Here is a 14,568-nt window from a genome sequence, read left to right as displayed (position 1 = left end):
AACAAACACACTGTAACTATACTTAGCAACATGAGGAAAACCCAAAAACATGTTGAATGAAAAGAAAACATACAGCATGATTCCATTATAGAAGAGGTCGAAAACAAGCAAAATTAAACAATTAATTAAGGATATGTTCATAGGTTGTAAAACTATAAAGAAAAGCAAGGGAATGATTATCACAAAAGTCAGGAAAGTGATTACCTCTCGGGAGAGGGAGGAGGAGGCAATCGGAGAGGGGCACATAGGAGACTTCTAAGGTACTGGCAAGGTTCTATTTCTTAACCTGGGTGGTGGGTACATGGATGTTCACTTTATTATTAGTATGTAAACTGTATGTATACATTCATACACTCTATATATTTCACAATAAAACAAATTTTAAAGATACTGTTTAATTTGCAACTATCAATCAGGGAAATGTTTGTAGGGAGACGTTGAGGATAAAAGAAGCCAACACTCACCAGCGCTTCTTCATAGGGTTTGTATTTCTCCAACTGCTGCAGTGCTTTGTTGTAATTCTGAATTACAGACTCTGGTATTGGGTCTTCTGACCATTCTTCATACTCTGCAAACGTGGCCTCCATATCTATTGAAAGATGGATTCAGCCCCGTGGGTCTTACCAACCCAAACATACACTGAACTGTGCAACTCAGGTTCCACGAGCCCCTCCCACCTCTGTGCCATGGCAGCCCTCAGTGATCATATTCTGCATTCTTCTGAGCCCAGACTTGGCCTTAGAATCTCGCAAAACAATGTCCCGGGCAAACCTACCAGCTAATTAATCAGAGTCAACGACACCACTAGCAACACTTACCTACGGCTTCCTATGTTCTAAAACTTCACATCCACTAACTCATCCGATCCTCGCCACTCAGCAAGGGAGGCTCTGCTGGGATCCTCATATTACAGTTGAGGAAACTGAAGCAGAGGGTTAAGTCACTTGTCTACAGTTAACAGCAGAGCAAGGCTTTGAACCCAGGCAATCCAGTTCAAGTTCATACTCTAATCACTAGACTAAGCTGTCTCACGTTGGTATGCGAGAGGAAATCTACAACCAGCTCAGTTCTAGCCTTTTCTGCATGTCACCCAAGGATTCAGTTGGACAGCCACTTTATAATTTGATGAATCCAAATAAACCATGAAAAGAACATGTAAGGTTGCCCAGAGGATCTGAGTATGTACAATGCACGACCGTGCTGCAGGAACGAGCAAGACAGCAGTGCAGACCTCCTCCCCTACTCAGAAAAATCTCCCCAGTGCTGCACAGGCACACAGCTCCAGAGCCTGAAAGGCTTGGCCTGCCAAAATAAATACACAAAAAAGGAGACCTACCAAACTCTAAGAAATTCCAACAGGGATACTTACAATCAACTGTACTTCTGTACCAGACCACCCCCACAGCCCATGTAAAATTCCCCCTCTGTTATGGAAAAGGTTATTCCTGAAGAAAAACTCTTACTCAATAAAGTTTCCCCAGAAAATACAGGGAGTCAGCTTTCCTAGTCCTTTCACAGACCCTGATCTCGCCTTTCCAACAATGTCTGATGGTTCGAAAGAGATTTCAACTGGGAGGCGCGGAGTCTGGCTTCTAGCCCTGCCTCTGAATTGTAGAGCAACAACAATCCAAGATCTATTTTCATCAAAGACGTCATCCAGAGGGACAGTGCCCAATGACAATGAGAATACCAGCCCTACCTGCCACACGCAAGGCTGGGAAAGATCTAACCACACAACATACCCTAAAGCATTTTAAAAACCCACAAAGGGCAGGCTGCCGACATGACAGTTACTCTTACCATAAAGTGGGATCGCCAACTGTCGCCGGAAGAGACTGTGGACTTTCTCAAGCTGTGAATCAAAGGTTTGTTCCCGGTCAAAAGGGGAAAGGAAGCCAGCTATGGGCTAAAGAAGCAAATCAGTAGTAAATGACAAACTTTGGTTCTTTCTACTTCAAAAAAATATCTCAACAAATTTTCAGTTGAAACTAAAAAAACTTCTATGACCTCATGTAGGAGGTATCATGCCAAATGCTGAAAGGGGTACAAAAATAAATGGTATCTCTGCCTCTAAATGTTTATGACAGGGAGAGAAAAACAATATTCTTATTCTTAAATTCTTATATAAGAAATGTATCCAAATTACTATAATGAGGCAGAATGTAAATATCATAAAAATAAAATCTCATAAGGATCAAAGTATTGCATGGCTTATTTTACGCTGGTTTCTAGGGGTGAACTATTATTATGGAAGGAGGAAATCAGGAAACACTCTTGGAGGAGCTGGCATCTGGGCTGCATCTGCAGGGTCCCAGAGGTAGTGAGAGAAGGAAACTGACTCCTAATTGAAGGAATATGACCAGAAAAAGTACAGTGGCAAGAAAGTGCAAGAGTGTTCAGGGACAGTGGGAGCTGAGTCCATGCAGAGATCATGCCTTATACTAGAAAGAGCCACCAATGTCAGGCACCCTGTTGCCTTATTCAGGGTAAGTTGAAGGCACCACTGCAGATTTTTGAACAGGGAGGTAACCATAATGACTGGGCCACTTTATTAACAATGATCTACCTATTAAAGGGCTCTCCTATGTATCAGTAGTAACTATGCACACGTACGCAAACATAATGAAGAGGGAGCACAGCTGTAAAATTCTATAAACCATAGTCTAAAAAATGCAGTTATGATGGGGTCAAATCTCCCCTCATAGTTACAATTAGACATGTGTTTTTTTGAGTGACATGGTTATTCAGGTACATTTACCTGGAACCACGTAACTAAAACAGTAGTGTTTTTAAGTATCAGAGAAAGTCATAGAGTCATCTGTGTTTAATTAAAAGAAATCATTCTTGCTATTTTCCACAAAGACTACTAATTTTATTCATTTTATTCACCATCCACTAGGGGATTGGCAAAGACCATTTTCATTTTGTTAACCATGTTAACTGTAAGTCTTCGCTTAGACATTTGTTTCAATATAATACTTCCAAGGCAACTTATAATGACAGACCCCACCCACTCAGAGGCAAGCAGGGGTCACTCACCCGAGTAGCTTCCACAATCGCACTTTCAAACTCTCGGTAAGCCTCCCAGATGGCGAGCCCTTTGGTCATATGCAGACCGACGGATGAGAGGGCCCTTTCAAACACAGAGCGAACTTTCTCGAGGCCACCTTTCTGACCAATCCCACCAACTGAGTACTGGCCATACTCTAGCCAAATGTTAGGACCTACAAATGAGAAACGTTCAATTAGTTTGGGATATAAAATACCCAAATATGAAAATGGATGCATAACAAAAGAAATGCGCCCACCAAAAAAGTATTCATTCATGTAAAAAGGTTAAAGCATTGACAAGCATCCCAACTTAGGTATACATTATACCGCAGCCTGAAAAGAAACTGTATATTAAACAATATTCCTACGAAGTATAATCAATGAGATTCTGCCGCATAAACAGTATACACCACAGGGTAATATGTAATAAGATCATGATTATAAAGTTTACTAAAACTGAAGGACCCAGTAATGGATTTCAATGAAAATAGTTAAGAATCTCAGTCAACCTTCAGAAAGAGTTCAAAGTCCAGAATTTTTTAACTTTTGGATCTTGATTCATTTTTAAGCCTTCCAGCCAAAGTGAAAGAATAAAATTAAGAGCACCAATCCTAGAAATCTGTATTGTAAATCTCTGTTTTTAATGATATTTAAACAAAAAAGACCTGGTTATTTACTTCACTATCTTTTTAACCTTTTTTATATACTCCCATGTAAGACCAGATTAATGAATTAAACTCTTTATGACGGCATCGATTCTTACTGTACACACTTTGCCTATGAAGTCACTTTTCAGGGATCTGGAAATAATATCAGAGGCCTATACACTAACCTTTTAGTACAAAAATACTAAAAAAAAAAAAAAAAAGCAGCAGCCAATTTGAGAATTACTATTTATGTTTCCCTGAGGCTTTGCCTTTTCACTGGGAAAGCTATTTCAAAGAACTCAGGCAAAGTTTGTTAGCTACTCTGTGTTCACTTACCAACGCAGAGCTGCCATATGGGCAGTGAAATAAAAATGGAAATGAGCTAACTGCTGGATCTGAGGCCCTTGCTGAGGGTAAGGGCAACTTTACAGATGGTCGATGACACAGCTCCTCCTCTAGAGAGAAGGTAATTTTCCAATAGATTGTATCATGTCTCCTCCCAAATACTTAAATAATCTACAGGGGAACAAATATCATGAATGGTATTTTTTTTTATAAATAGACTTTATTTCTTAGAGCCATTTTAGGTTCACAGCAAAACTGAGCAGAAGGTTTTGGTACAGAGCTGTCCCATATACCCTCAGCCGCCACACACACAGGCACAGCCTCCCCATCGTCAACATCCCCCACCAGAGCAGGACGTTTGTTACAACTGATGGACCTACACTGACACACCATCATCACCCAGAGTCCACAGTGTACATCAGTGCTATAGTGTCCATAGCACCGTCTGTGGTGATCCTCAATACACATAGAAAAAATATTCAGAACAATTATTCTGTAAGCATGGGAGAGTAAAGTGTCTTAAAATGCCAATACCAGCAGGTGAGGGAAACCTCAGTGAAGACAGAGCAGTTCTGGATCTGGACTGCAGCAGTGGTTACGCAAATCTAGACGTGGGATAAACTGTCACAGAACCATACATGCACATTTTACCAAAGCTGACTTTCTGGTTTTGATTTTGTACTACAGTTATGAGACACTGGAGGAAACTGGAGGAAGTGAGTACACAGGACTGCTCTGTACTATTTCTGCAACTTCCTGCAAATCTATAATTATTTCAAAATAACAAGTCTTTCTTTTAATGTTTTAAATTTTTTAAAAAAAGCATTCTGTCTCACATCTGTAATCCTAGCACTTTGGGAGGCCGAGGCAGGAGGATCACTTGAGCTCAGGAGTTTGAGACCAGCCTGAGCAAGAGCAAGACCCCGTCTCTACTAAAAATAGAAAAATTAGCCAGGTGTGGTGGTAAGCGTCTATAGTCCCAGCTACTCGGGAAGCTGAGGCAGGAGGATTGCTTGAGCCCAGGAGTTTGAGGTTGCAGTGAGCTACAATGATACCACTGCACTCTACCCAGGACAACAAAGCAAGACTGTCTCAGAAAAAAATTAAAAGTATGTTGTCCAAAACCTCTAAAAATCTATTCAATGTGTAAAAGGTAACCTTTAATTGCCTGGAAATACCAAGTAAGTTCTCCCTGCCAGATAAATGCTGGGTGTGATCATTCCCTTCCTGTAAGTATTTCTCCCACTTTTACTTTAAAACCAAGTATCTTCAATTAAAGACCAAAGACAAGGATAAAGATGACTAAACTTAAATCTTTCCCACTGCAAGACTAACAGTGTCTTTTCTGGGCAGCAACATCTCACAATACCATCCACAACAGCAGAGACAGATCCGGACGACACTGCCAGAGGAACTTACAAATGTAATCCTTCACAGCTTTCTCAAAGAGGTCATACACGCGCTCCCGGTCTAGGCCGTCCTGGGCCATGCTGATCTCATCGTGCAGCCACTCCAGCCAGAGCTCTGCAAGACAACAGCACTTCCCCATCAACACCTCCCTCACACCAAAGGGCAGGCTGAAAGCAGGGACTTTACTGAGAGACACCAACATGCAAACATTTTATCCACCTTATACGACCTGGCACAGTTCCCAGAAATTCAATTCTTAATACTGGAACCAGGCACACAGGTGGTTTTATGCTTCCAAATAAGATCAAGTCACTGAAATTATAATATCCTACACCTGTTGGGCATTTTACATTTTTGCAAAGTACTTAAATGTGTATTTTCTTATTCAGTCTTTATCACAGCCTTTAAGGTAGGTGATAGTATCATTAACAATAATGACATCTATCTAAGGATTTACAACATGCCACACATGTGTTCAATGTTGTAAGCAGAATAGCTCATCCTCTTTTGCCATGCACTGCAAGACAGAAACTACTGTTATCTTCATTTTATCGCTAGGAAAACTGAGTCTTAGAATGTTTACTTAATTTGCTTAGGATCACACAGCTTAGTAAGAGGTCCAGCCAGGAATGAAACTGGGCAATCCGATTTTAGCACCTACAACCAGCAGTTATGCTCTGCAGGAGGGAGAAGATGGCAGAGCTTGATCTAGGGCAAGATCTCCTATGAATGTTCATGAAGATATAATTAGAAAGTTGCTCAGTGCAATTATGTTTCTAATAAGCAAATAAGTAGAAACAACCTAAATGCAATAAACAATAGTCTCCACTAAACAATAGTTTTGTCGAATAATTAACATGAAACATTTACATATATAAAAGTTTAATTATATATTTACTACTTTCTGGTTATGAGAGAATGGGTTAAAGGTATAAATACTGAAATGGGAAATAGAGAATGGGAGTAAAGTTAAATTACACAGAAAATTTTTGTCATAATCTTAGGATAAAGAAATCAGGATTCAAAATGTCAATCAGTGTTGTATAACCACAACTACATTTTGCAAAAAACTACAAAATAGTAAACTGAAAATAGCTGACTTTGAATGATGGGCTTTGTTTTTTCCACTATGTTATATACTCCAAATTTTCTATAGGGAGCACATCCCACTTTCAGCATTAAAAAAAAAATGTACATACACTTAGTGGCTAAGAATAAAATTTTAAAAATTAATTAATTTTAAAAATTTTTTAAAAATGAAAAAATATACACTCCTCAATTTTGTGTTTCGAAAAGCAGCCTGACTGCTGAACCTTACTTACCTTCAGTCAAGGGAAAGATCTCGCTCATCTTCTGGCGGGCCATCCTCACCTTGGTGAGCTCCCCTTCCAGTCGCAGCAGCCGGATCAGGTCCACGTGGCAGTTGTAGTCATAGACATTGATAGACAGCTAAAAGGAAAAGAGAAACACGTTGAAATGTAAAATGCCATCATCTAATAACTTCGTTTGTCACTACTGGTGACAGCACACATATCAGCCACAAAGAAAATAGATGTGCTATCTGGGAGAACCACTGAAATGCCAAATGTTAACATTTAGCCTCAAGAAGAGGAACACAAAACAATGAAAGAGGCTTTTATAATACACATAAAGCTATCTCAAATCTGTTACAATTCCTCTCAGAAGACACTATTTCTTGCTGAAATAAAGGAGACATTCTAGTGAAACAAACAAAAAAAATGTGTGACTACACCAAGTTATTAACTTTCCTACGCTTCCATTTCCTCCTCTGTAAAAGGGGGATACTACTAGTTTCTAGCTCACAAATAGTGAGGACTTAAAAAGGTAATTTTAAAATATTCTTTAACATGTGAGGTGCATTGTAAAAGGTCTTTTATTTTACTAAAAAGGAAATGAAAATCCTTACTGGAGAAACAGGAATGGTATCTGTTGTACCTAAGTGACAGGTACGTAAAGATTTATTTTTACATTTGAAGGCTTTCAAACTAAAAGTTAAAACAAATTAAAATATTTTTTTTAAAAAGCTATCATACATCTGAAACAAAGGAAAACTAAACAGAATGTCATTAGCAGACCTACCCTTGACGAATAGCTAAAGGAAGTTCTTCAAACAGAAAGGAAAAGATAAAGAAGGAAGCTGGAGCATCAGAAAGCAAGAGGAGGAGGAGCAGAAACACAGGTTAAGTACAGCAGACAACCCTTCTCTCCCCATGAGTTTTCTAAATCACATGAGATGATGAAACAAACATTTTAAGAACACCTGATACCCAAGACAGTGATATTTGAAAGTGGGGATGGAAGTGGGACTGAAATGGAAGTAAGATTTCACACTCCACTCAAATGGTAAAATACTGATACCGCTTCAATATACTGCTTCAAATCTGTATATTTTAATACCCAAAGCAAGCACTAAAAATCACTATAAATAAAATCAAGATGGAATTCTAAAAAAATGTTCAAATAACACACAGGAGGGCAAGAAAGGAGAAACAGAGGAAACAAACAGCAAATAATAAAATAGCAGGTTTTAGAGCTAACATATCAGTAATTACCTTAAATATAAATGGTCTATAAACACTAATTAAAAGGCAGAAAACAGTATAGAGTGGATAAAAACACAACCCAACTATATGCTGATTATAAGAACCTCGCTTCAAATTCGAAGACATAAGTAGGTTGGCTGAAAGTAAAAGGACAGAAAAAGATATACCATGCAAACATTAATTTAAAAGAAGACAAAGTAGATATACCAGTATCATGTAAAGTAGACTTCAGAGCAGAGAAAATTGCCAGAGGCGAAAAGGATTATATTATATAATGACACATAATGATAAAAGGATCCACCTAACTAGAAGACATAACAATCCTAAATGTGTATGAACCAAACAGCACCTCAGATACATGCAGCAAAAACTAATAGAGATGAAAGAAGAAAGAGACACCTCCACCTCCACGATTATAAATGGAGACTTTAACACCCTCCTTTTCAGTAACTGATAGAACTACTAGACAGAATGCCATCAAGCAACACAACCTGATTTATATACATAGAACACCCCACCCCATCCAACAATACAGAATACATATTTTTCTCAGGTGCCCATGAAACATTCATTGAAACCATACCCTGGGCCGTACAACAAACCTCAACAAATTTAAAAGAAATGAAATTATACAAAGCATGTTTTCTAACCCTTCAACAGCAGGAAAATCTCTAAACACTTGGAGATTAGGCAATACACTTCAAAATAATCTAGGGTCAAAGAAGACTCAAAGAAAAATTTTTCAAAACATAAAACTGAATGAAAATGAAAATACAGTAAATTAAAATAAGTAGGATGCAGCTAAAACAGTGCAGAGGGAAACTTAAAGAACCAAATCCAATGCATAGAAATAATTATGCACCATAACCAAGTGGGATTTATTCCAGCCATGCAAGGTTAATTCAATATCTGAAAATTAGTAACTGTAATCTACTGTAACAAAAGGATGAAGAAGAAAAATCATGGTATCAATGCAGAAAATGCATTTGACAAAACTCAACAACCATTCACGGTAAAAACGCTCAGCAAGTTAGGAACAGAAGGGAAATACCTGAACCCGATGAAGAGCATCCATAAACAACCTACAGCTAACATCATTCTTAATGGTAAAAGATTAAATGTTTTTCTCCTAAAATCAGGAGCAAAGCAAGGAGGCCCATTCTCACCACTCTTCTCAACAAAGTCCTAAAAGTTCTAGCCTGTTCAGCAAAACAAGCAAAGGAAATAAAAGGTACACAGATTGAAAAGTAAGAGAGAAAACTGGCCTGATTTGTAGGTGACATGACTGTCAAAGTAGAAAATCCCAAGAAATCAATTAAAAAAAAAAATCCAAGAATAGGTTATATTCTTTGAGCAAGGTCAAAGAATATAACCTATAAAAAAACAATGAACACGTGGAAAACAAATTTAAAAATGTAATACCCTTACAAATCACTCCAAAAAAATGAAATACTTAGGTATAAACTTAAAACATGTAGAGAATCTGTATGCTGCAAATTACTGAGAATAGAAATCAAAGGCCTAAAAAAATGGAGAGACATTCTGTGTTCATGGACTTAAAGACTCAACATAGTAAAGAGTAAATTCTCCCCAAGTTGACTTATAGGTTTAATGAAACTCCTATCAAAATCCCAACAGGCTTTTTGTCGACATAGACAAGCTTACTCTAAACGATACATGGGATGGCATAGGCCCTAGAATAGCTAAAAATTATCTCGAAAAAGAATAAGATGCTAAGACCTACTATGTAGCTACAGTGATCAAGACAGTGTGAATTTGGCAGAAAGACACATATATCAAGGAAAGAGACTAGAACCCAGTAACAGACCCACACAGATATGCCCAAATAATTTTTGACAAAGATGCAAAAACAGCTGTGCGTCGTGGCTCACACCTGTAATCCTAGCACTCTGGGAGGCCAAGGTGGGATGACTGCTTGAGCTCAGGAGTTCAAGACCTGCCTGTGCAAGAGTGAGACCCCTATCTCTACTAAAAATAGAAAAATTAGCCGAGCATTGTGGCGTATGCCTGTAGTCCCAGCTACTCAGGAGGCTGAGGGAAGGAGTATGAAAAATAGTGACTTAGAGGAACTCTTGTACATAATGTGAACTGCTTTATATTTATCAAGTCACATGCAAAAATATAATAATCAATTACAGAGAGGAACATGACCTATAATTTTTTTTTTTTTTAAATCTTAAGACTCTTAGCAATGTTCTTCTGTTGATGATTTATAAAAGTTGACAAGTTGAACCCATCCTATGATCACATGATAGGTTGAAAAAGCACCAGACCAGGTCAGGAAACAAGTGTTTCCCCATTTGTACCATGAAAGAGTTGGGGTAAAGCTCTGGTTCTTAAATTGGCTATCATGATACACTGATGTTTCCAAATCAACGGTCAAGCGTATCACACAAAGTAGCAGCAGCTGAAGAAGTTTGAGAAAAATGTACTTTCTTCATTAAGGAATATTCTACACACAAAGTAGCAGCAGCTGAAGAAGTTTGAGAAAAAATGTACTTTCTTCATTAAAGAATATTCTAGATTCTCTCCCAGGAGTGGGAGAGCCCTTGCTAGTTAGTGTCAGGAATGTCCATGCAAGTGCCCCTCACATGAATACCACGTGCAGGTCAGCAAAAGAAAAAGGTTTAAAAGTTAATAAAGCAGAAAAACTGACTCTAAGGTAGCCTTTGATCTAACCTTCTGATTTTTAGGCCAAAATAATGAAGATATTATATATGTAGAAGTGCTCTGAAAGTATGTATATTAAGTGCATACTGAAATGCATTCAAGAGACATATTTCCACACAATTCAATCAATATTGACATGAGTACATATGCTGGTCTATTCTGGTCTCAGAACGTCATTAATGACATAAGATGCTTTACAGTAACAGGTTTATTTAGCCAATTACAAAATGATCTGTTAACTGATTTCCTAACTCTCCAGCAGTAAAAAGGCGCCACACCCACCTGTACTTAGAATAGGAGTGAGAAATAACAGAGGCTGGTATGGAAAGGAAACAGCTGGTGCAATCAGGTGAGAAAGCAGGGAAAGGAGAAGAGAGCAGGCCTTTACATAGCACCTACTGTTTGCCAAACTGTGCTAGGAACTTTATGCACAATGCATCACTTAAGTCTCCCAAGAGCCCTGAGAAGCAGGCACTATCACAGTTTTCATATTACCAATGGGACACTCTAGGCTCCGAGAGCTGAAATATCCTGTACAAGGTCGTTCCGTTACTGAGCCGAAGGCTTCGATTCTCACATGGTTACAAAGCCATAGCCTTTGTACTGCACCACGCTGCACTGACAAACGTGCCTAGAGCACCGTGAGGTGCCACTTTCAGCACACAAATTATGGAAAATCTTTGCTTTTCTTATATAGACAGACACCACAGCGAATTGTCAGCTTTCACAAAACACACAGGACAGGACTCACAAATATGACAAGGGCCAGTTTCTCACAGGCCTGTTTGGAAGTTACTCATCGGTATGCTCCACCATAAGAGGAAGTTATAGCAAGAACAAGAGGCTGTGGGATTAAGATGAGGCGGGAGGAAGCTTTGGAAAAATTGGAAAAGGCCATTTCTAGATCCCAGGACAAAGAGAATAAGACTAAAGGCTCTTCACTTCACCATCACATGCCAGTTCCATCCAGTGTGGTCACTTTCTGATCTCCATCCTGCTCTCCCTAACCTGTGATGGGACAGGAAACTGCAGAGCACTAGGAGCCAGGAGGCCGCTGCTCTGACCCATCCTCCTCCCTAGTAAGTATACCCTCATCAAGACTTAACCTCTCTGGTCCCAAGCCTTCCCTTCCCCCACCTCACAGAACAATAAGCTTGTCAAAAGGCCAAGGCCTAGCAGTCTGAAGAAATGATATCAACAAGGGCAGGGACACAGCCTAGTACCCCATGTCACACTGTATTTGCTGAATTAGCTTCAGCACACTTATTTATAAAAAGTAGAAATGGTAACCACTTGCCTCTCCCAACTGGTTCCTTTGACAATCAGATGTTATGACAAGTGGAACACACTATTACCAATGGATGATATCACGATTATGCAACTTAACAAAAACATCACGGCCAGAGGGAGCACTATGAGGAAACTGACATCCAGCAAGGTTAAGTGAGTAACCCAGGTTAGCAATTTCACATCACTGAGTGATTTTATATCCAGTGTGACATCTGGTCCACAGACAACATCTAAGAGTTCAGATCCCACCGAGAATGACTTTAAGTAAATCGTTTCATCATTTGTTCTGAGTCCCTGTTTCTTCATCTGTAAAGTGAGACTGCTTAATCTCTTCTGTGTGCTCCTCGAAATCCACTCCACTCCCTCTGCCCTGTCCTGTGTCCCCCAGTGTACATCACATTTATGAGTTTCCTGGCTCTTGGGCTACCAGGTGGGTTTACCCAGCAGGAGGCACCAGCAGAAGTTGGGAGGAAGCTTTGAAGAGAGGGAGGTCAGGGTATTTCTTCCCCTCCCCCGACCCCTGACCAGGACACTGGGGCTGGAAGCCCTTGAACACACTTCTACAGCTCTCAGGTGCCCTCTCCACACAACTACTCAGGTAACCGGTCACTCCCTTCACCCCTGCAGGCCTAAAGATGGACACAAGGTTCTGCTGTTACTAACTGTAGGATACTAAACCTTCACTCCTGATTTCCCTGCCCACACCTTAATGAACACGGTTGTCCTTTCGTTGACCTTTTCTCAAAGTGTCCTCATTTGAATGGGCCACCTATTTCCTGCTGGGACTCTGGATTAAACGGGACATACCACCACCTCATAAAGTTACAGATTACAGCTCACGTTACCTCTCGGTGCCAGGCACTAGGTATAATTACCGTTACGACAATTGCATGATGCAGAAATTGTTGTTCCCACTCTACAGATGAGGCAGCTGAGACTCCGAGAAGTAAAGAAATTCGCCCAAGCACACACAGGGGTGGAACAGCTAGAACTGGGGCTTTAATGTCCGGATGCGGAAACCTCTACCTTTCCATTTCTATTATCACCGTCACGGTAAATACTTTTCCTACCACACCAAATTTCATCACTGTCGTCACTCCTACAAGAAAGTAACACTCTGTTACCAATAAGACTGTATTTCTACTGTCGGACATAGTTTGCGTGGTTAAGAGTGGGATTCTGGAGTCGGTTCAAAGTACTAGGCCTGACTCGCCACTTGCAGAACTGTTATCTTGAACAAGAGACTTTCCTCCACGAGCCTCAGTTTCCTCCCGTAAAACAAGGGTAACACCGCCTCCTTCACAGGGTCGTGGCAAGGACTCAGGATAACGTTTGCAAAGCACCGCGCGAGCTGAAAGCGCTCAAACGAAAGGAGCTACGGCGATTAACAGCGGGTTTGCGGCCTTGGCGGCTTTATTGCCGCTGAGGACCAGGGAGGCGGGCCGGGACCTGGGGACCCGAGGGAAGGAGCCCGCTGCCCCCCGCCCCTGGCCCACCTGCTCCTCCAGCCTCTCGATCTCTAGCTGGTTCTTCTCCTCCTCTTCGTCGTACTCCCACTCGTACTCCCCGGGGGAGCTCTCCGCCGAGGAAGCCATGGCGAACTCCTCATCATCCCCATCGCTCTCGCTCACGCCTTCCTCCTGCGGATCCCACTGTGGCCCTATGGTCTTGTACGTCGCCGCGGTCACAGGCCGCGATAGCACCTTCCTCCTCGTCCTAGCCGCCTTAACCTCTTCCTCCTCTCCTTCAGCCTTGGGCCCAGCCTTGGACTCAGCCTCGGGTTCTGCAGCCGAGGTTGCGGCCGCCGTCGCCATCTTGCGCTTCCAGGGACTCTCGGGTCTTCCCGCGGCCGCCGAAGACCCGGCTGAAGTCGAAGCTGCCCGCGGCGCGCGCCTGATCAAAACCCTGCTTTCTCGCCACGAAAAGGGAAACTGGAAGCCTCGGATGACGGGAAAATCGGGAAATACACACAATTCTTATTACTTTTATATCCTTGTAGAAGCTCCCGTCAGAGAAAAACCTAATTTACATGGCATGTGTACCGCCACAACTTCGGACAGATGTTGGGTCTTTGGACAGGAAACGGAGGCCATAGAGGAAGTCGTGGAGTGAGCGTGATGTCTGTGGGCCAGGGTTTGGCGCCATCTTGAGAAGGTAAAGTGAGTTAGAACAAATGTCTTATTTAACGCCCAGTGTCACCTGGCGCGTGGTTCAGTCTCCCCAGCAACAGCGCCCCAAACGCAGAGAGAAACTCCACGTCCTCGGGGAAGGATATACCGCACCATTCATGTGAAAAATCCATTTCCCTGAGAGATTTCTCCCCTTTATGTAACGCCTGGTACCTAGTAAGCCTTAAATACACGTGTGAATTTTCTGGTTTTATAAGCTGTCTTGCAAACCAATAGTAAAAAATTACATTAATAAGCATTTCTTTGGAAACTCTTAATTGCAAGGCATTGTAACATAAATTTAGAGTTTGCTGCTTTATAGAGAAATAGATATGTATATTATTTTTAAATCAAGGCATGGTGTTTCCTTCTTAAGCTTCCCATTTCCTACCTCAAAGTAGG

The 14,568-nt window shown here is 40.9% G+C and overlaps 1 protein-coding gene across 2 annotated transcripts in view; it reads right to left on the bottom strand.

Moving 5' to 3' along the window:
• Positions 1-14,057, bottom strand: part of SART3 (spliceosome associated factor 3, U4/U6 recycling protein) — a 31,163-nt gene extending 17,106 nt beyond the window's left edge. Inside the window, exons 1-6 of one of the 2 annotated variants that reach the window (XM_045534631.1) lie at positions 13,495-14,057; positions 6,776-6,902; positions 5,463-5,567; positions 3,040-3,224; positions 1,801-1,906; positions 465-589 (exon numbers count right to left, since the gene is read on the bottom strand). In XM_045534631.1, coding sequence (XP_045390587.1) covers positions 465-589; positions 1,801-1,906; positions 3,040-3,224; positions 5,463-5,567; positions 6,776-6,902; positions 13,495-13,812 — 966 coding nt within the window. In that variant the 5' untranslated portion in view covers positions 13,813-14,057. The remainder of the gene's footprint in view (positions 1-464; positions 590-1,800; positions 1,907-3,039; positions 3,225-5,462; positions 5,568-6,775; positions 6,903-13,494) is intronic. The other variant, XM_045534632.1, reaches the window with a different exon arrangement.
• Between the last annotated feature and the right edge of the window lie 511 nt (positions 14,058-14,568).

Source organism: Lemur catta, chromosome 21, assembly GCF_020740605.2.
Source record: "Lemur catta isolate mLemCat1 chromosome 21, mLemCat1.pri, whole genome shotgun sequence".
In the NCBI taxonomy this organism is placed as follows: Eukaryota; Metazoa; Chordata; class Mammalia; order Primates; family Lemuridae; genus Lemur; species Lemur catta.
The sequence above is the reverse complement of the archived record's forward strand: the minus strand, read 5'-3'. Positions and strand labels throughout refer to the sequence as shown.